This window comes from Myiozetetes cayanensis, unplaced genomic scaffold (genome assembly GCF_022539395.1).
Source record: "Myiozetetes cayanensis isolate MyiCay16 unplaced genomic scaffold, myiCay2020 scf10, whole genome shotgun sequence".
Lineage (NCBI taxonomy): Eukaryota > Metazoa > Chordata > Aves > Passeriformes > Tyrannidae > Myiozetetes > Myiozetetes cayanensis.
Window position 1 is genome coordinate 18,279,521 of NW_026086605.1, and position 20,951 is coordinate 18,300,471.

General features: G+C 41.2%; 1 protein-coding gene across 1 annotated transcript; it reads left to right on the forward strand.

Annotated features, from left to right (window-relative positions):
* Positions 1-632: 632 nt before the first annotated feature.
* Positions 633-19,748, forward strand: TMEM273 (transmembrane protein 273). The gene is made up of 6 exons (XM_050338968.1): positions 633-725; positions 5,398-5,448; positions 6,222-6,332; positions 6,829-6,853; positions 16,760-16,786; positions 17,530-19,748. The coding sequence occupies exons 1-6, from the start codon at positions 671-673 to the stop codon at positions 17,573-17,575; spliced, it is 315 nt and encodes a 104-aa protein (XP_050194925.1). The 5' UTR covers positions 633-670; the 3' UTR covers positions 17,576-19,748.
* The last annotated feature ends 1,203 nt before the right edge of the window (positions 19,749-20,951 follow it).

A 20,951-nucleotide genomic window follows, 5' to 3' on the forward strand; every position in this document is an offset into this window, starting at 1 on the left:
TTGACTCCTATCAGAAACACTGTCTGATAGTAAGCTCCTGCTATTTAGTTCCTACTACACTGAGACATTTTTCTTAGGTGGAAGTTATTTTCCAGGAACTTGCTTGCAATGGTTTAGCAGCCATGGTGAGCTGCTTCTCCTCTGTTCCTGAAAAAGCTGATTATGAAAGGGAAATATTCAAACAAGTCCTCTTCTCAAAACATTGTGATATAGCATTCATGTTGAATTAAAGAAAAAAGCTAGCAAAACTGAGAGAGAATGCCTTAGAAGATTCTTCCAAGACAGAAAATCCACTCACTGGTCCATGGATTAGAAGACTTCAGCATGGACAAATTCTCTGTGGTAGGACTTTTTCAATTCTGCAAAAATAACTATCAGTGTTTAAAGACTCCTCAGAGAGTGAAACAGCTGAACCAGACTGTGACTGTTGGCTGTCCACCTTCTCCATAAAACATTTTCAAGTGGCGAGCTTGTTTATATGTTGAACTTAAAACCAAAAAAGGAAACTTCTGTTTGGAAATGTAACTACTCAGGATGTGACCATAGTTTCTCAATGGTCATGTGATCTGCTTTAGGGGTTTTTTTGTTGGTTTTTTTTTTTTTCTAAGACACTGCTGAAGAGCATAATTCAGAGAACTTGGTGAAACCACTCTGTTGTCCAAACTTCATAATGACCTTACTAACAAGCTGGATATCAGTCCTAACAGCATTTCTTCTTCTCTTACGTAAGTGATTGAATGTATTTCTTTTCTACTCCTTCTGAGAGCTTTTTTTCCTGAGCTTGGCGGGCTCATTTATTCCCCAGCCTAATTGTATATATGTTGCTTAAAACTTTGTTCTTTGGAGACAGAACATTCGTAGAGACAGACGAGTATTTTGCTGAATTTTCTAGCTAACATTTCCTATTCTGAGTGCTAAGGCGGCAGAAGACACCATGAAGTTAAATACCTGCAGTTTTGCAGAGGAGATGACAGAGCTGCTGTTTGGCAATGTACAGAAAACATTACTTTAATAGAGTATGAGGGAAAAGTTGATCCGTGTGCACATTAACCGCAAGCGACTTCTGGACTCTGCAACTCTTCCCTGCAGGACTTTGATGCTCCTGACTCATGCTCCTTCTAATGCTCCCTGCCTGCCCAAAGCAGGGTTTTCTCACGACCTGTCTCTGACTTCATGGTTACTCATCTCCACTTTTTGCGGGGAAGAAGCGGGGCTCATGGATAGAAAGCGTCAGCAGGGGTGCTATTAACACTGGGACAACGTGAACTAATGGGGAGGAGGGAGCTGGCAGCAGTTACATGGGCTATTGCCGACGTTTGGTAAGAGGGCAGGCACCCTCTGGTGGCAAAAGCCTCATCTTTTACCTAAAGCGCACCTCCCACACTACCGTGCTTCATGCAGGCACTCACAGAAAATCACCACCTACACTTGGGGAATCCCACAAGGGCAGTCTGCGCCCCCGAGACGTACAGACCAGCTATTCCAGCTTTCGTCCACTGGATATCTGCTCCTGCCTCACCTTCTGCAAGCAAAGCTATCCATAGATCTACAACAGTGCTCTATCCAACCTCAGGATATACATAAGAATTTGTTTCTCTGTTTTTGTTGGCCCTTCAAGCCCTCTGCAACCTTCCACTGACACTTCCAAGACTCCAGAGGAAAGAAGACTGTCCACCACACAGGATATGGCTAACCAATTGTTCTTAGAGGTGTGAAATCAGCCATGCCTGCTCCCTAGCGACTGATAGTTCTGGCTCAGCAATCAAATGGCACAAGTCCCATTAATACAGTAGCATTTACTTAGAGCAAAGAGATGCAGACTCAGGAGCAGCAAGGCATGTTCAACAACAAAAGGTAATAGATATAGGGGAAAATGTCTCCAAGTATTCACATGGAAAGGTACAGGCAGGCTATATGCTTTGGATGGAGGGGTGCCTGGCACAGACTATAACGCAACAAATTTCTGTCTCCATGTAAGAGTGACTCAGTGAAGGATTTTGCCTCTGAGTTCCAATGAAAGAACTCCTTTGCTTGGATGCTAACGGTGCCTATATTACTAGATTTACATAAAGCTGAAAATTTTGCTAAACTAAATACCAGCCAAAATACTTTCATTTTTTATATATTGATTTTCAGGGATGTTTTCCAGCAGGATTATTGCCTGTAATCCCTTTGTTGTCATGGTCATTTCTTACTTGACTGGAGTTGCTTAGACACTCCCTGGGAGCCATTCCTTTTTTCTACTCTGAGTTTCCCCAGATATTTGCTTCCTTTCCCATTTGCTGTCCCAAAGATAAATGGCACTAAGCCCCTGGCTGCTGCAGTGCCACAGAACCAGCCATTATCTGTTGCAGTAAGAAATCTGAGTCGGGGGAGGAAGGGAGAAGAAAGTCACATGGAAGCAGGAGGCAACAAGCAAAGGGACTGAGGCAACTGCTGTGTATTGAGAAAGAAGAGGCACACATTGCTGTTTACCAGCAGGTTATGGCTGGGAGTTGCTTACAATATCTAATCCGGTGGGGAAATGGAGCTATTCTTGCTCCCTGATCTTATGCCCAAATTGCATTCTGCATCGTTTTCTTCACCGCCCCGCCCTCTGGGCAAGGCACGGCGTGAGCAGACCTATGTCGCAGGGAGAACGGGGAGAACAGGATGTCCCTCAGTGAGCTCAGAAGCAGTTTTCTGCTTAGCTTAGCTCTGTGTGTAGCACATCCGAGGAGGGCAAAGTCTGCCCAGGGTTACACCACAGACGAGGGCTCCCACCCCAGTGTATTTATTTGCAGGTCAACAGCTCCGCCTTGGAGGGGGTAACCTCTCTGGCAGAGGACTGCGTTTGCAGACAGCAGTAAGAGCTTCCCCAGCAGCACGCCTGGCTCAGCACACCTCACCAATCCTGGCTCCTCCCGCACGCTCCCACAGCAGATTCACAGTTACTCTTTCTCCGTTCCCCCACCTCCAACGCAGGACCCACCCAGTCTGCAGTCTCATCTCCAGACTCTCTACTAATAACATGCTCATAAAGATGAACCCCCCTCAGCTGGACGTCCAACCCGCACCTCTCACCAGCGTCCTGGTGCTGCCGGAGCCCCGCGGGGCACATCTCTGTTACACTGCCAGTTTCGCGCTGTGTCTGAGCCAGGCACACAGGAGAGGGGAAAAAGCATCAACAATCAGTTGCTTCGAGAGTCTTTGAAAATGATCCACAAGTCACTCAAGAACAGATATCAAATTCATCTGCAAGGCTCTTCCACCCAGAAGCATATATTTTCCAAGTCCAGAGGGTCTGTTCAAGACGTGGGAATTAGTCTACACCCCACACACTGAGTTAAGGAGTCAAAAAGCTAGCATTAGGACAAGAACACTGCAGAGTGTAAGGCATCATTTCTAACTGCTCTGAACCAGGAGGGCTGAGTGTGTCCCCAAAAAATCTAAACTAAAGATGAGATCGATGTCAAACAGAAGAACAGTTTATTTGAATTAGTTAATCCACCTCTTTCCACCCAAAAAAAGAAAAGGAAACAAACAGAAGACACCTAACACAGTCTTCAAAAGCAAATGGTACTTAAGCAGTAACCAGTAAATGATATTAAACCTTAATTAAAACCATACTGAAAGTATGAATTGAAAATATTCTTTTTAGTCTTGTGGGTTTTCAGAGATTTCCCTCCCTTTAAAAAAAGAAACCAGTAATTTAATCTCAATATATTAAACTGACCTACGTAAAATATTCCATGTAAAATATTATTTCTGCCATAAAACACATAATCTGTCACTGGTTTAATTCCATTAGAAAGCATACATTAAGGTCCATGTATTATGATCATTAGGATAATAAAAGTAATACAATATCACTTTTATTATGTTTGAATTTAAAACATTCTTCATATGAGCACAAAGAATAATTAAGGGGATGGAAGAAAGGTGGGGTTTTTAAAATTTATAATGAAATAAAATCACAGGCGAGAGCAAAGAGACTGGTTTTTAATCTGGCAAAACAGAAGCTATGCTTTTTACACCCATTGTGTAGTCTTAGACTTTTCTTTTCTCTTTAAATTGCCTTATTTTTATAACTTTGTTTTTGGTCATTTAGTACAGCCAGTATAACCCCTTCTAACTCCCTCTCTGAGTGTCATGGGGCTTTTAGAGGGAAAACATTTCTGCTTCTATAAAATAAGAAGTACTTCTCCACAATAAATATTCTCCACAAGAAGTGGAGGAGAGGAGCTGGGACTTACAATGTTGGACACCTTAGCGGTAGGAAAGCTGGATGCATTAAGACATTAAAATTCTACTTGAGTTTCAGTGAAATGATACTCCCTCACAATTCCCCACTATGACGGAATGCCAGTGAAAAGATGGTGCTGTGTGCAAAGCAGCTATGTCCCCAGCAGCTGGCATATATGTACTGTCACTTGCCAAAGAGCAATAGCTGTAGGAGAGGACTTCATGTTCTGCCTGAGGCATGTGCAGAAATTTAGCAGCATGCTGTTTTGAAATGCAGGAGTGATATCTGTCTTTAAACCCTTCTCAGGGTCCAGGCACGTGAGGCATGTCAGTTGCATCATTTGGAGCTACTTGAAAAGACTTTGGTGGAAATACCGTTGCATGCCAATCAGTGAAAAAAAAAAAAAAATTAAATGCACATTTGTATCCATTTCCTATAATAACCAAGTAATGTTAAAACTAAATATGACCTCTCCTTTTTTTTTTTTAAATGTTGAATCTGTTTCCATCATGAAGTATGTGAGAATGAATTATTTTCTTCAGAGCCACTCCATTCTGAGGTCTTGCACACACTGACCATCAGGCAACACGGCTCAGTGGCTTTATGGAGAAGGCAAGGGCCAAGAGGTGTCCTTCTCATGAGCAGGGAACTTGGCATAGGAGTCTCTGAAACCGTTTGCTCCCAGCCCATGAAGTTTTCTTGCAAGCGGAAAAGACTCTTCTCTCTGACAGCAATAAAACACATTCAGAAGACTGGAACTACAAGAAGGATTAGGATTCATATTTTCTGGAAAGGGTGCTGGGGTGTACCATATCCTTACTTGTTAGCATGTCTTGTTAGCTTCAGTGCATCTGTAATCTTTTTCTTGATTTATAGCAGCTTCTCTTGCATAGAGAAGCTATGCTCTCAGGCTTGCAGTGAGGAAACTGTCGAATGGACACAGTGCTAAAACAATATCAAATTTTGAAACTGTGTTTTCTATTCTGTTCAAAAAGTGGCACATGATGGCCACACTTCTAGGATGCCCCCATGAACCTGATTGATAACACTTCACTACTTCAGGAACGCTCAGATCCTATCTTAAGCTTAATTAGAATCAACTATCCCCCTGGAAATAGCCAGATATGGCATTCTGCTCAGTGTCCTAACAGGCTAAAATGTTTCCATTCCAGATTTTTGGAGAGCAAAGATACATGCTTCTGGAAATCCAGAAGAGGAAATTGGTGAGTTCATGGTGAGATTTTTTTCTTTCACACAGGAAGTTAGAGACAAAGTAACAAAACTGAATGCCTTTAGAAGACTTTATGTACTTTTTATGTGTAGAAGATAAGTATCTGATTGGGTGTTTTTATTTGCCTAGTACAGCAGAGTCCTGTCAGGTGACTGATGCTTTAAATTACTTTTAGGTAAGCATCATGAGCATGGGGAGTAAAAGCCTAGAACACAGATTCTGAACACATGCACCTTCCTGCCTCACATATGGAGGCAGACCCTCATGTACACACACTGATGCAAAATCACAACATGGTGCATAGTTTACACTTAAAAATTCCCCTGCTTCCCCCAGGCAAAAACTTACAGAGGCAGAATACTCAGTCAGGGCAGGCAGCTAGAGACTAGGAGGTGGGCTCTTATTTGCAATAAGAGTTTGGCAGGATACAGAGTGGCAAAGGAGTGGGGATGGGGTATTTTGCTTCAGGGGGAAAAGTATAGCCCTAGCTCTAAAACTCAGCTGAGACCTGCATGTACCAAAGGCTGGAGTGGTTCATTATCATAAAACACCCTTGAGCCCCTTAGCAATGAGTTCACATGGATTCATGATATGCAGGGGTTTGAAAGAGTAGACTCAGACTCTTCTCAGCTTCCTAGTCTGGCTCAACGTTATCATTTTTTAAGGATGCATTTAAACTTTGGAAACTGTGTCACATGTGAAACACAAAGACTGCATTTATCACTTAATGGTGTATACTCACTGACTTGTTTTCAATATTTGCAGATTACACATATGTTATTATAGGAGTTACTCTGGGAGCACTTCTATCAATTGGTTTTGTAGCAGTAATAATCTGCATGATCAAAACCCAAATGTTTGAGCATGTCTCTGGAGGTAAGAAAAAAAAACTCCTGATCCCTTATCCAGAGATCTAGTTCTCCTTATCTTCTGATACAGCAGATCTGAGCTTCAGTGTTAGCAATTGTGTATATACAACAGCTCTGGTTTTCCTATGAAGAACTCTTTTAAACATGTCTGAAGTGATGGACTGCCTAGAATTGTAGATTCAGTATAATCAACTCTTTAGCCTCAAAGTTGTTTCTCATGATATTTTGGGTATGTGCTACAGCCAAACCCAAAACTGCCAAAATATTAGCAAAGATACTGCTCTGAGGAAATGAACATGAGATATTTCAGCTGGAAGAATTAAGAAGGGCTTTAGGAAAGTTGCATCACACAAATATCAAGAGTTTTGCCTCAGAGAGGATGGCTGTATCTTTACCAGCAATAACTATATTCTCCTGGCTCCCTCCTTAAAACTTCTGCACAGGCCTATCATCACCCAGTTCCTGGTTTCTTAACTAACCACATTGTCGTGTTCTCTCTTTAGAGTCAGATGGCAAAATGGATAGAAGGTAAGAGTCATTGTATTTTCTGAGATGGTGTGATACACAAACCATAAGTTTAACTCCTCTCTCTCTCTATGCATGATGCTTTCCTGTGACTGCCACTTGAATGATTGCACATAACACACATGTAAACCTCAGAGGATTGGGATATCTGGTGGATCTGTGTGGAAAAAGGAAATTCCTTGTAATTTCAGAAATACACAAGAAATCCCATGAGACTGAAATCCTTTTTAGAAAGAAAATCCTTCAAACACTTGTGATTAAGCTTCTTCTTTTTTTTTTTAGTTTATACTAGATATAATAATAGCAAACTGTGGGTAAATGGCTTCATCAAAGCTTACTGTTTCTGGATCTTATTTTGGAAGATTCCCTTCACTCCAGGCTCTTATAGGTCAAGGTCATGCAGTGATCATTCCTGCTGGAAGGGATGCATCTTTGCCCTTCACCTTCCTCCCCCTTACCCAGAAACAGTATGACCATTTTAGGTTTTGAGCACCTGCTGTTCACCAGTAGAAGAGGCAGTGCCAGACTGCTTGGACAATGGCCACTCTACCTCTCCTCCAGGGGCAGGCAATGGGGAGGAGATGTACAGGAATAGAGACTCTGGACTGCAGTTGTCTGTTGGTTCATGGTAACCTGCAGATGTGGACACTTCTTTGTGTCCCTTTGAGACGTTTTATAAGTGACTAAAAAATCCCAAACATTATTTAATCAGCATTCTCATGAACTGAAGATAGTAGGTATACTCAATGACCTCAGAAAAGGCTTTTGGCCTCTCTCAGACAGCTGGATAGAAGGGTGTCCCCATCACAGCCATTCCTCAGAGCACAGCATATATAAACACTGAACTGAAGATTCAAGTAAGGGCAACCCTTGCAGCAACTACCTCAATATCTTGCCTGTCCAACAGAGAAGGGTCCCAGTTGTGAAACATCTGTTATTTTTCCAGGGAGACGCTTCCCAACCTAACAAAGACAACTCTCATAAAATGTTTTCTTTCTAATAATACACTATTCTCTGACAAGACTCGAACAATTTCTGTGTATTAACCTAAAATAGATTAGGACTGTGATAGGTTCAGAAGAACAAACAGAATACCTGGTAAAATTCGTGGCATATTAAGGACAGTATAGACAGAGCAATGAATGGGGAAGTCATGAGAAAGAGCTAAGCTAGAACCAAAAAGCCAGAGACCAGAGTCAAGAGAAAAGGGAATAAGGGGATGATAGGGACAAAGACAAGAATAGACACAGAAGGCAGATTTACTGCCTGGATGAAATGCAGACTGGACTTTCTACCTTCCCTTGCTGTTTATTATGTACCATATTTTCCTTCTGAAATTATTAGTCTGAACATTTATTATACCATCCTCTGATTTTTCTAGGGGAAGTGACTAACTCTATCATGGCAGCAAAATTTAACCTCTTTAATGATGACATTACTTTGACCCCTTTGATGATTCCTTGTCCCAGTCTACAGGTGTTTGCCAAGAGGTAGAGTGAAGTTTCCAGTTTCATGACACAATTCTGGTCTTAAGGCTGGAAGTGTCATACAACACACAAACATTTTACCTTACAGCCACTGACACTGACCAGTGAGAGAAGCTCTAATTCCACAATGTTTTGGGGAAAAAATATTTATGTTAAAGATTACATTTTTATGGTTAAGTAGAAAACAATTAGAAATCTACCATCACTTCTTAATCAATTGTACTTTTCAATTCTGCTGTGGTAGTGAGTAATTTACTCAAAATCTTTGTTCTTATTCACTTCATGTCATCTATGTATTACTCCCTGATGGGTCATTAAGAGGTTCTATAATACAGGTAATTATCTGTGGAAACAGTATAGGTTTCTACTGGTTTTGAGGAAACCTCTGAAAGTAAAAATACTATGAGAGCCATAGAAAACATTAAAATGCCCCTGCAAACTACTTCTTAGTAGGATTACTGAAATGCAGATATCTTCAAGCCAGCATCAATACTTAGCAAGGGATTACCTATGGTGTTTTGTTTTATAAACAAAGCTATACTTTTCCACATCTCAGATAGCTGTTGTGGAACTTGGTTGGCTTTGCACCATCATTCTGCAACCCAAGCAATCTATACACAGAAAATCAAAAAGAAATACAGCATACACAATTCAATGTACTTTTTTTATCTTTCCTCCTAACCTTCTTCAGGGTAGGGCCTTCCCAGATGTTAGAGTTTGTGCTGACATGTTAAACTGGCCTATGTCTAATGGAAATATCTGAAGGGGGGGGAACTGGACCTTTATAGCAAAAAATACCTGAAGTATCTGGTAGCCTTCCATAGGGCTCTCACACATGTTGGCATGTCTTCATTGTAAGACCACATTAGACCAAAGGAAAGGGGTTATAAGCCATGGTTTGGATTCTAACATTCTTCATCTAACTGGCTGAGGTTGTATATCTTTGAAAGGAGATGTATATGGGGTAGCCATTCTTAACAGTGGCAATGGAAAAAAAATTATCCCCAAACCATCACAAACACAAAGCCACCACAATTCCCCCCAGTTTATTTCCTGAAAAGAGCATTGAAATATTACTTATGCTGAGTACCTGCAATGTAAGTGCTACAGTAGGAGATTCCTCAAGAAAATCCAAGCTGTTCATTTCTATTCATGGTTATTTTTCCCCATATGTCATACTTTCCCATTTTTTCAGGTCCCCAGAGACACATATGGTAATTAGGTCTAAGTTGATTTTAGCTACCTCCTTCAGTTTCCTACAGAATTCTAATTCGTGGCATTTTTAGATCAGTGACTCGTCCTAGAAAACCTTTTGATAAAGTGAAGTCCATTATCTGAAATCACCTGGTTCTAGATTTACTCAAACCAACCATATGGCCATCCTGAATCCCTCAGGGATACAGACAACCTGAAACCCTCAGTGTTAATCAAGACACCACCCTTTTAGGACAGGAGAGGAGAACTGGCATATCTTCTGCAGACAACTTCATTTTCTGACTGACTAGTTGTGATTATTAATGTTTGTTCAGGAAAAAAAATCCTTAATCCAACTGTTAGAACACTCACCAAATTCACCTTCAGCCAAATTTTTTTAAAATTTCACATCATTATTCCCACGAGTGCCCTAAGCCACTCAATAATTTCCCTAGCTGGGAAATACTCTGAGTGGGTATTACCCAGCACAGTACTTTCATAGGCGATGGAGTTGCTCAGCCTCCTACCAGTTGAAGGCCTTGATGCAGATAATCATTGTCTGTATTAGAACCCCGGTTAGCTGGTACTGAACCTAACCAACACATTGCAAGAACAGATTTCCAGAGAAGTCAGGAAGCATTTGTATGTGTCTCCCTTGATAGTTTCCCAAATACTTCAAACACAAGTGTTTCTACACCCACATGACACTGACAGCTCCTTGTGAAACAATTAACAGCATTTACTGCTTTATTTAGTCAGGTATATAACATTAAGATTTAAACAATCAATTCACAATGGGATGCCCTTAAACTCAATGGGATATTTACTAACACTTGAGAAGAGAAAGGCTTGAGGCAAGCTTCTGTCAGCCAACGGAACAGTAATTTAGATGTCAACTGACAATTATTTAACGTCCTCTTTTTTAATTAATAGCTCATGTCAGTATCAAATGCCATCTTAGTGTAAGCTTAGTAAATTATAATGCCTCAAAATTCCATGCAAGTTTAATGTATTCATAAAAATGTCTGGGCACATTTAATGTTAGCAATATTTTGAGTTAACTACAGTGCATGGCAGCCAGATTTATTTTGACAGGAGACAAAGAGACATACAGAGACAAGAAGGGTGGTGAGACAGAGAATGTTTACTAAAAGGGAAAAGGTACATATTTTAAATCTGCTGCAAATGAATCTGTTGTCAACACGTCCCGGGCAACAGCACATACCAAAATTTCCCATGCTACTCACTGGGTTCTACAGGACCCAGCAGGAGACCAGGTTTTAAATGCAAGACACAAATTATTCAGATATTTGATGGAAGAGAGGAGGAACTTGGGAGCTGCTAGCAAAGTGTATTGGTCATTTTCTTTTCCTACCCAAAGCTTCATCTAGATGTTCTCATGTATCTTCTGTCTTGACTTCTAAGGGACTGACTTCTCTGGCCTTTGCTAGACTGTGCTTGAGAAACACAAGATACTTTTGAGAACTGTAGTGTTCTTTAGGTGAATAGAGAAGGTCTTGCACCTTGAAAGCCTCCAGTCTGCTCTAAAAAAATTCTAAAACAGTGCAATGAATTGCATAGGAGGCAAAATTCTCTGCTTTGAAAATATAAACATCAGAGATGGATGGCATGGCAAAGAGTAGGTTTGGGCAATCACAAGCAGACATGAATATTGAGCAGCAGTTTCTTCCAACTAGCAGAACTGCTATAGCCTAAACATCTGAACTAAGAGTCATGTTCAGGTCAGTAGCCTGACAGGCAGAAATAGTGAACAAGATCTGATCTAAAAATTTCATGTATTTCAAACTCGTTTGAAGTCAGATAGAAAGACAATTTTCTTGTTTTAGAGATGAGAGTAGTTCTTTCTGATCCAAATAGTCCAGCTTGGTCTGGGATACTGTGATTTGCAGAATGCATCATTTAAGAAACAGGAAGCCAAAAACATAGGCATGAGTCATATCACTGATACTATCACCTGCAAATGAGAGACATAATCTGTCTAGTCACCAGAATCTGACCTCACAAATAAACTTTACTGGAGATCTACTTTTGATGCTGAGGTGGGTACTTGAGAAAGTGGGAGTCCTTTGGAAAATGGACTCAAAATTTACAAATCAAAATCCGTAAGTAAATACAAATTGAAAAATTAAAAAAAAAGACCTTGTCCTTGTCTGAAGGTGTCACTGGAAGAGTGACAAGGAAAAAGGGCCAAGATGGAGACCACAGGTTGCACAGGATGCTGGGTATTGAAATGCATTGCAAGGACTCACATACTGTGTCAGCTATTCACATGTAACACTATACATTCATCCTGCAGCCAGGCAGTGATGCTGTCTCAGCTGCTCTACTATCCACTGAAATCATATCTGCTTAAGATAGAAGCACATACTATTGCTCTACTATAGACAAGTTCAATGGCAAAACTACTTGAAATAGCACAATGCCAAAAATAAATTTGCAAAGGAATTATCTTTATCTAGTTCCTAATTCAAGGAACTAAGATACCTTTTCCAAAGAAGATTTTATACAAAGAAAGTGGAAAACAGGGAGTAGTATTTGTTCTTTTTAAACCATATTATAGCAACTTTTGTGACTTTTGATTACTTTTCAGTGAAGTGGAAATATGTCAGACATGGAGACCGATGTTTTCTTTGCACTTACCTGACTTTAGGAGGACATTTTTCCTGGCAATAAAGTATCTCACATTTTAGCCTGGAGATGCCTGGAATGATACCAGTTCATTCTCTAAACTTCATCCAAGCTGTAGTCTTCCTGCTAAGACCCCCACTAAAAAGTTAAAATAGGATTTGTTTGGATACCTTTGCAGAGGGAGATGAAATCAATAACTCATTACACAAAATGTGTGACCACTGAATTGGCTATCACTACAAAGCACTAACAAACATTATCAACTGAAGATGAACAGCACACTTTTTTTCTTCCTGAGGTGTCTCATATTTCTGCATTAGCAGAACAGTCTCTGGAACAGATCAAATCCTCCAAGATGCTTTCCAACAGCAAACATAAACAAGAGCTTCAGCTGTCAGGGACCAGACCTGCCAGAAAAACACCTGGCATAAGACAGTTCACACTGCAGTGCAGATGGACCTCCCTGATACAAGAACTACTTTTTATAGTCCCACAAAACCAGACTCCAGTGGATCTTCCCCAGCCCACCAGTTACCTCCCTTTCCCCACTCAGCTTAGTTTTCCCCTTGCTGTGTGCAGACATGGCATTTCTGCCATAGAAAGAAAACACTGTCGGGTCTAGAAAGAGCAAGGTTCAGCAGAGGGATATGGGAAAGCAGAGAAGGAAAAGCACCAGATACCATACCAAAGAGCTTCAGACTCTATCCAGATTTTGTCTGCCTACTGATCACTGCAGCAAATAGAAATGGTACAGCTCTGTTGCATCCTAGTCCACCTCTTGTCCCGTCTCCATCCTGACTCTTTTCCACAGTGCCCCCTGGGTTTTCTTCACCCCTCATCTTCTAGCCTGAACGTGTCTGCTTCTTCCCACATGGAGGACTAGAAATGGTGATGTTTACACAATCAAAGTACTTAGTTCTGTCACTGTCCTGTTTTGCAAAACTTGTTCTTCTGAACAACCTTGGACAAGTCACTGGCTCAGGTTACCCTTTCCTTGAAATGAAATTAATCTTTATATGACATACTCCAAAATCAAGAACACTGAGCTTTGCACTATGCTGGGGACAGCAGGCTTTAAAAACCAGCACTAAGACACTCTGTAGGCACTTCCAGGTTCTCAGATCCTCCTAGCACCATTCCTGAATTCAGGGAATACTTTGTATACAGACACACACTGAGAGATGGTTATATATATATATATACATAAGTATGGCTCAAACTGTTAGGGTGAGATTATTTCATTAAGCCCGTTTCCAGGATACAGCATACTTCACTGATGCCAGCTACCAGCCTGATGGGCAGAGCCACACTTCTGGCTATTTTTTGCTACTCCCTGGCCATCCTCCACATTCCCTGGGAGGGCATCTGGCCCAGGATGCCTGTGCTCCCTTGGGATCTAGGGGCTGCCTTTGTGGTTGACCTTTTCACAGCTGCCAAACAGGGAGGAATCCTTACTCCTTCCTACTCCTCTGCACAACTGTTTGAGGCTAGTCTTGAATAGCTCTAAATAATTTGATTGTAAGAGCTGGTGCCAAACCTGCTGAGTCAGGAGAATGCTTTCCTGGTAATATTCGGACACCTGTCAGAGGCAATTCCTTCCACAGCCATCGTGGCCTCTGCTGGCAAACTTGCTGGTGCAACTGATTCCAGCAATAAACGAGTAATTCTACCTTTCCCTGGAGCTTCTGCAAGTCTGGATAAAAAAAATTTCAGAAATATTTCTGGAAGAGTACCTTCTTCACTCCTGTCAACAGACACCCAGGGTAACTCAAATACTAGATGCCACCAAGCAGAGAGCCTCCTGCTCCCTGGCAGCACCTGTCTGCCAACCAGACTGAGTATTGACTAGGGCTTGTCAAAGAGGTGACAACATGGGATTAGATAGGAATGAGAGCTGCTATGATAGCTAAACAACAGCTTAAAAACAAACCAAACCAAGGCCTCTTGATGCAAGAGACTCGGAGTGCCACGGGTCTTCAAAAAGAACAGGATCAAGTCAAAGCTCCTGCGTATTCCAGCTCACAGATTTTCCTGTATCACATTCAATTTCTGCACTCAAGTTCACTATAAACTTGTGAAAAAGGAATCACTGAATTCAGATGGACTCCTAGGAGCCTTTTTCAGTGATATCTCATAAAATAAGATTATTTATAGATCCTTTTTAAAGATCATGTGTATAGTCTGTAAGATCATTTTATTTCAGTTCCCTGGTATTCAACTTTCCAAGAGTTCTGCCTTGAGCAATCTGTACTAAGTATGATCACAGATGTTTGTTTTTCTTCTGATGGTTGCTTATAATCATCCACTCTGCATATTCCATGTGCATTTTACAACCTTGCATCAGAGAACAAATAGCAAGCTGAAAGAAATGAGAGAGTATCACAAAGTGATGCTGACTTCTGCCTTGTAGACTGCAAGTGCTTGGGGATCCATGGTGTATTTCTCAGCAGTTCTCAGAAGTTTATGGGCCTAAAGACTTTCCATATGGGTTTAAATGGGGTTTAAAGACACTTTGCAGAGGCCTACAGCTTCGATGGAAAATTTGTAAGGTCTTGTAAAGGAAAAAGCCAGAAAACCACTGCCTGAAAAGTGAGTAGGTTATTTTTTTGTTTGTGTGCATTAAAACAACACCTGGACCACTCCCAAATCTGATCTACTACACAGACATGGAAACACCTGTGCTGGCACAGGAGAGGTGGAGGCTGGGGCTGGGTGCTGGAGACAAGTGCTGAAGAATAACTACTCCTTTAGGCAGAAACTCGCTTTTTAAAGTGCTTGTGAACTGGTTCCTTTGAATGAGCTTCTATGACTCCCTGGAGGAGAGTGAAGCACAGGATCAACAGAGTGTCACATCTCTAGAGAAAGGCCTGCTTTGCTTCCCCTTCCTTCCCAGCACATCTGTATGTTCTGGTCAGGCAGTCACACATCTCCACTGCCTCAGGGAACTGGCCCTGCCAAAAACCAATGTGATACAACATAAAAATGATTTTCAGACATATTAGGCTGTTCAAGGACTTTTGGCACAAGGGAAGTGGTAAAGTGTTACAGCTGAGGTGCTAGGGAAGGCTGGTCTGGCATTTCCTGCAGCAGCTGGCATTGTTAACAGTGGGAAGATTGCCTGAAAGCATCAACAAGAAATCCATTATCTTTAGGTGACTTAGTGATTGGGCTACATGGAGAAGAGCATGGATCTCCTAGCCAGTCTCTTCTTTGCTCTTCTTATATGCAGAGAATTGAGTTACTTAGGGTTAGGCCACTTAGGCAATCACTTAGGAATGGCACTGAAAGACAGTACCCTTCCTAGCAGTTCCCTGCCAGCTTCTTGTCCTTTGACACAGGCAAGAGAAGGGATCAAGCGAGCATCCCTGAACCTAATCCACTACTGATTCACCTCAGCTAGCTTAATTCACTTTGCACTAGCCTGTTCTGTATTAATTTGTTATTAGAAGAGGGGAAAAGGTTGTGGGGTTTTTTAATGGCTACCAGACAGGTAAAAATTTGTGTAGCAGTTCACAGGCTTGAATCTGTTATTTTGTGTGAAGAAATTTCTGATAAGTTCATAAATACAGCCTATATCAGGTCCTCTGATTATGTTTTGAAATGTCTCTCCTTTCTATGAAAGAGCTACCACAAACTAGAACAAGCTGAAATATATTGCTGCGTAATTGTTACCTCCTGGGTAAGGTCAGGGTTGCCTCACTAAAAGAAATTCCTTGTGTCTGTGAAGTGCCAGATGGGTGCAGGCAAAGGTGAGACAACACCCTAGGTAGATCCAATGTGGTCACCAGGCTGCAGGCAAGCAGGCAGGTACAAAGGGTGAGCCTTTGTCCTTGCACTTCAGCAGATACCTTCCCTGGATATCCTGGAAGACCAGACTGGGCAAGCCTAGCAGGATGGGAACTTAGCTGCGAAAGTGCTGCAGGACAGTGCATACACTGACACCTTACAGAGCTGTGCTGACTCATCCCAGCCCCAAACTGGAGAAGGAAATAAGGGAGGAAATGGAGCAGAACAGAAAAAAATCCCTGGGATTCCAACCTATCCGTATCTCACCATAGGGTCTCCCATGGACTGAGTGCCCAGTTCAAACTGGGAATAGAAAGATAAGAATCAGAATCTTTCAAACACTGACAGTTAGTATAGTGAGTTTCACACAAACAGAAAATTTTGCCACAGATTTCTAAAATACATGTGTGACAGTTTGTCTCAAAGAAGGAAAACAGATGGAGGCAAATTATGTGAAGCATGTCCTTGCCCACCAAATCTCCTGTGATGCCTTTCTTTAGCAAAGACACCAGAGATGCTTAAGTAGTATTGAAGGAATGGAACTATGATGAATTCCGTTTACCTGTGGAGTAGTGAGAGCTCATATAAACAAGTCAAAGGCTGCAAGACAAGATCTTATTCCCAAGTGCTGACACTAGATGGAGTAAAACTGAATAAAAGATTAAGAGCAGTGAAGAAAAGAGAAAAAAGTTCCTGCATTTCCCAAACTCCTAATGAGTTGCTCATTTGAATTCTCAGCTTTGATTACTGCTCTGAGGGTCACAATTAATATCTCACTCTCTATATTTTGCAGGTCAAACATGGGATCAAGCCAAAACAGGTATGTTCTGGGGGAAGGGGATTGCTGGTGGCACAGGGAGGTGGTGTAGAGTCACATTCACATAGGTAAAGGTTGCACAGCAGTAAAGGCTGTGGGGTTACCCTGAGCTCCTGCTGACAGCCTGGATCTGCCAGACACTCTGTGTGGCTTTAGGCAGGTAATTTAACTGCCCTGTCCTCCAGCTTCCCAGCTGCATACCTGGAATACCCTAATAAAGCCCAGGCAGGTTGCAAGGCTGCCTGCCCTACTCAGCTGCAATGCAGCTGCCCCCACAGCTGGTACTCAAAGTATTAAGTTCCCAGAAAGATGCAGCCACGACAGGGATCCAGGAGCTGCTCAGCTGCTCCCCACTCCTGTGGCAAGGCAGTACTGGGAAGCACCCCAAATGACAACAATCCGGTGCCTGCAGTACAGGGAGCAGTTCTTACAGTAGGATGCTACCCTAAAATGCATTGCTTGCTGCTAGTGGATTCCTACCTGGCAGTGACGAGGGCACCTGGAAGTCACCACAACAGCCACAGTCGTGCATTTGTTCTAAGTCACTCAAGAAAAAACAGATACCTCCAAAGGTACAAAGAAACACCTAGCTAAAGAAAAGCTAAGTGAAAGGAGCTTCATGAATGTAATTCCAGTGGCTCCATTATTAATTTTCTAGAATCCCTATGATTTTTATCTGAACATCTCCCAGCTCAAAACCAAAGCCAGAGAGTTACTCTTAACCTGTGATTTTTCTTTCTTTTCAGAGATGACATCCATGTACTGGAAAACCTAAGTACAAAAGATCAATAACCCTTTTGCAGTCAACAGTTACCTGGTCAGAGGATCGATAGAAGTCTCTTGTGCACAGGCAGGAATCTTACCAATACCAATTCCTTTCTTTGTTCTTTAGTTGAAAGGCTGATTGACTGATTACAGGAAGAGCTTATAGTGCATGCTAACTTCAATCACTTGCACCCAAAAAGCCTGCAATGCCCAACAGCATGTACATGAGGAGAATGTATGAAGAAAATAAAATTGATTAGCTCTGTTCATTAATAGATCCTGTTTAGTCTGTGATAAGTATATGATTAATTTCTAAAATCAGTTAAATACAGGGTAATAAAAAAGGTAGCCATATAATTAAGGAGCAGAATTCATGATCACGCCCATATTTCAAGATAGGTTAATAATGACTGCACCAAGTTGGAAAATCATTCATTAGAGGTTGAAGCAACACAAGGCTTCTCAAATTTTTCAGGGAATACATATTTTGTGTTAATAGAAAAACATTTCAGCCATTTTAGTTTTATCTTTTTTAGATTTAGGACTGATGTCTTTTGTCTGTAGGTGGTAGTGCTGATTTCAGCAATTTTAAATGAGTTATGGTCATTTAAAATTAAAAATTCCTTTTGAAATAATGTTTTTCATGTTTTGTTGACATTTCATGTCAACACTGTACAAAAAGCTAATCTGACACTTCCAGAATTAACCCATCCCTATTTTTTAGTATAAGAAAATGCACTAAGTACAATTAGAAATAATTTCACTCACACAGAACCTTAATTCTTGTTCTAGCCTTGTACTTGATTGCATCAAAATTGCTTGCCAGTTACAAGCTTCTTACAGTGGGAGTGACAAAAAGAAAAATTATAGCTTTGTCTCATAACATTTAGAATAGTTTAAACAATTTAAAATAGTGTAAACCCAAGTTCCTTTGCTAAAATTTCCCAACTTTTACCATATCTGTTAGCCTATGGCTTTGTCCACATTTCAGAAAACAATGCTACAGATTCTATTCTATTTAATCCTGTTTTTTTTCCAAAATGCTGTATGTAACATATTGTCATTACAAGGTGTGGGAAAAGCAGGAAGGTTTTTGTATTTCAAGCCAGGTGTTCCTTTCAGCTTGTGAAGACAGGGCAGCAAATCCCAGCTGTGGGAGCTCAGGGAGCACTCAGCCAGCAGCAATGTCACACTGGGCATCCCCTGCTATTCCTACAGCTCCTCTCAGGAAACCCAGCAGGACTTAAAGGCTTGGGAGCCTCAGGTAGATGACATGCACAACATTAAATAATGTTCCAATATTTCACAGGCAGAGCATTACAGCATTATGTTGTAGCATTACAGGATGACTCCAAACAGGATTTTACACTATTTTATTGCAACTTACAAATGAACATTATCCAGATCCAAAGACCACAAACTGTAAATAAATTGGATCTTCATAAAATTTTAGCTCAGGCCAATGTCTATAGACATGGATTTTTTTAATCTCTCATCTAACATACATTCTTAAAGTAAGATTTGGTACCTCTATCTGCTCTCAGTTATGCCATGTGACAGATCCTAACAATAATGTTCTTTCCAGTTCTTCACTAATACAATAGATATAATCCAACTTAAAAAAAAAACAAACAAAATAATTGTAAGAATGAAGTCTAACCTAGAAGTTCTGTGTATTATTAAGAAATATCACTCAAAAAAAATCATGGAAACCAGAGCTTCCTATCCAGAAATCAACTTTCATATCATGAAGAGATGCAATTAACCCTACACATTAAAGGGGGAGCTGATGCGCTGAGTCAGGGACTTAAAAGTCAATATGATGTTAGAGCATAAGAGCAGATATATCAGAATTTTGTTTTTACAAAGAATAAGCTACTTTACTACTTGTAACTGTAACTGAAGGGATTTGAATATGTGTTTTTTTTCTAACCTTCACAGAGCAGGTAATTTTTCAAATATGCAAAGGAAACTGGACAGTAATTTTTCCACATATTTTGAATAACAAAATGTAAGGTTTATTTTGAGAGAAAAATTGTATATTGGTACACTTTCTCTAGATTCCTACGTGTCTGTTACCCATTTCAGTAACACTGCAGTTCATTAGCACCATTTGCTAAGAGATAAACTAAAGCAGTAATGTGATACTTGTAAGTAATTGTGTGTACATGTGTAAGTGAATAAAGCATCTTGTAAGGTATCTGTTAATTGATTTGCTTCCTTTAGTATCATTTTAATTAAGAGTTGGAACAGAAGAGAGCATGTGGTCAGGGAGGAAAGTGATTACCTTCCCTTATTTATGTGAACAAATGTTTCAGTACACATCATTTTGGTACAGTATGGAAAGTAAAGATGAATATAAACAAAAAATTAGGTTACAAGCAGTAGAGGAGAAAAGCCTAGAGAATTAAGCTTAGTAATCTTGATCAGGCAAATGTGATGGGCTGGTGGTCAGATGATTTCTCAAAACCTTTAGATGTCTGTCTTGGCTCCCTGGGTATGGAAAGGATAGGCAGTACTGAGACAGACAGCTGGGAACAAGGGACCTCCTGAGCTGCTGTCACTGAGAGGTTTGGGCACACTTAGTCGCTGTTACACAAGGCTGCCCTGGTAATCTTTTGCCCCCTCAGGGAGTTGCTGGTTCTGTCCATTCCTACAACCAGCTTTACCAACACCACTTGCAGCATCAGCAGCTCCTGAATTTGGGCCAGGCAGCCCACAACCCCCACAACAGGCATCTGCACTCGCCTGTTTACATGTCTGGCACAGGTTATGCCTGCCCATGCTAAGCACCCGACACTCTCCCTGAGCTCACTGCCATTCTTCTGAATGGAGAACAGTGGGAAGGACTTCAGAGTCAGGGTTTGGACACATGCCCCAGCATGCCATGCCTGGACCTCAGTCTCCTCACAGCAGATGCCCAGCAACATAATGATGCTTGTGAATAGAGTTATTCAGCAGAGGAGACAGTTGTAGACACAAGAAGTGAGCTAAGAGGTGCACGCACAGCATGCATTTCTAAAGAGATAACGATGCAGCATTGGCTTTAATTACAATGCAAGTGCCACAGCAACAGTGAGATCATTCAAGTCAAATCCTGCTGTCAGCTGCATCAGTGCAAATTGAAACTAACTGCAGGAGTCACACAGCTTGGTGCAGCCCTTGTTCACATGGTAATAAATCAGGCAAAAATCCACTGGACTCAGTACAGCTGCATGGGTAGAAAAGAAGTGCCTGTGGGAGGAGTACTGTAAATCAGACCCCACTGATATAAATCTGCCCTGAGCAGGGAGAGGAAGAGAAGTCAGATTCAGCCCCTCTAAAACAGCAAGGATGGCAAATGTCAATAGTCAAAATAGTTCAACCTGAATCTTTCTTGGTTTCTCTCATACTGATAAAGGAC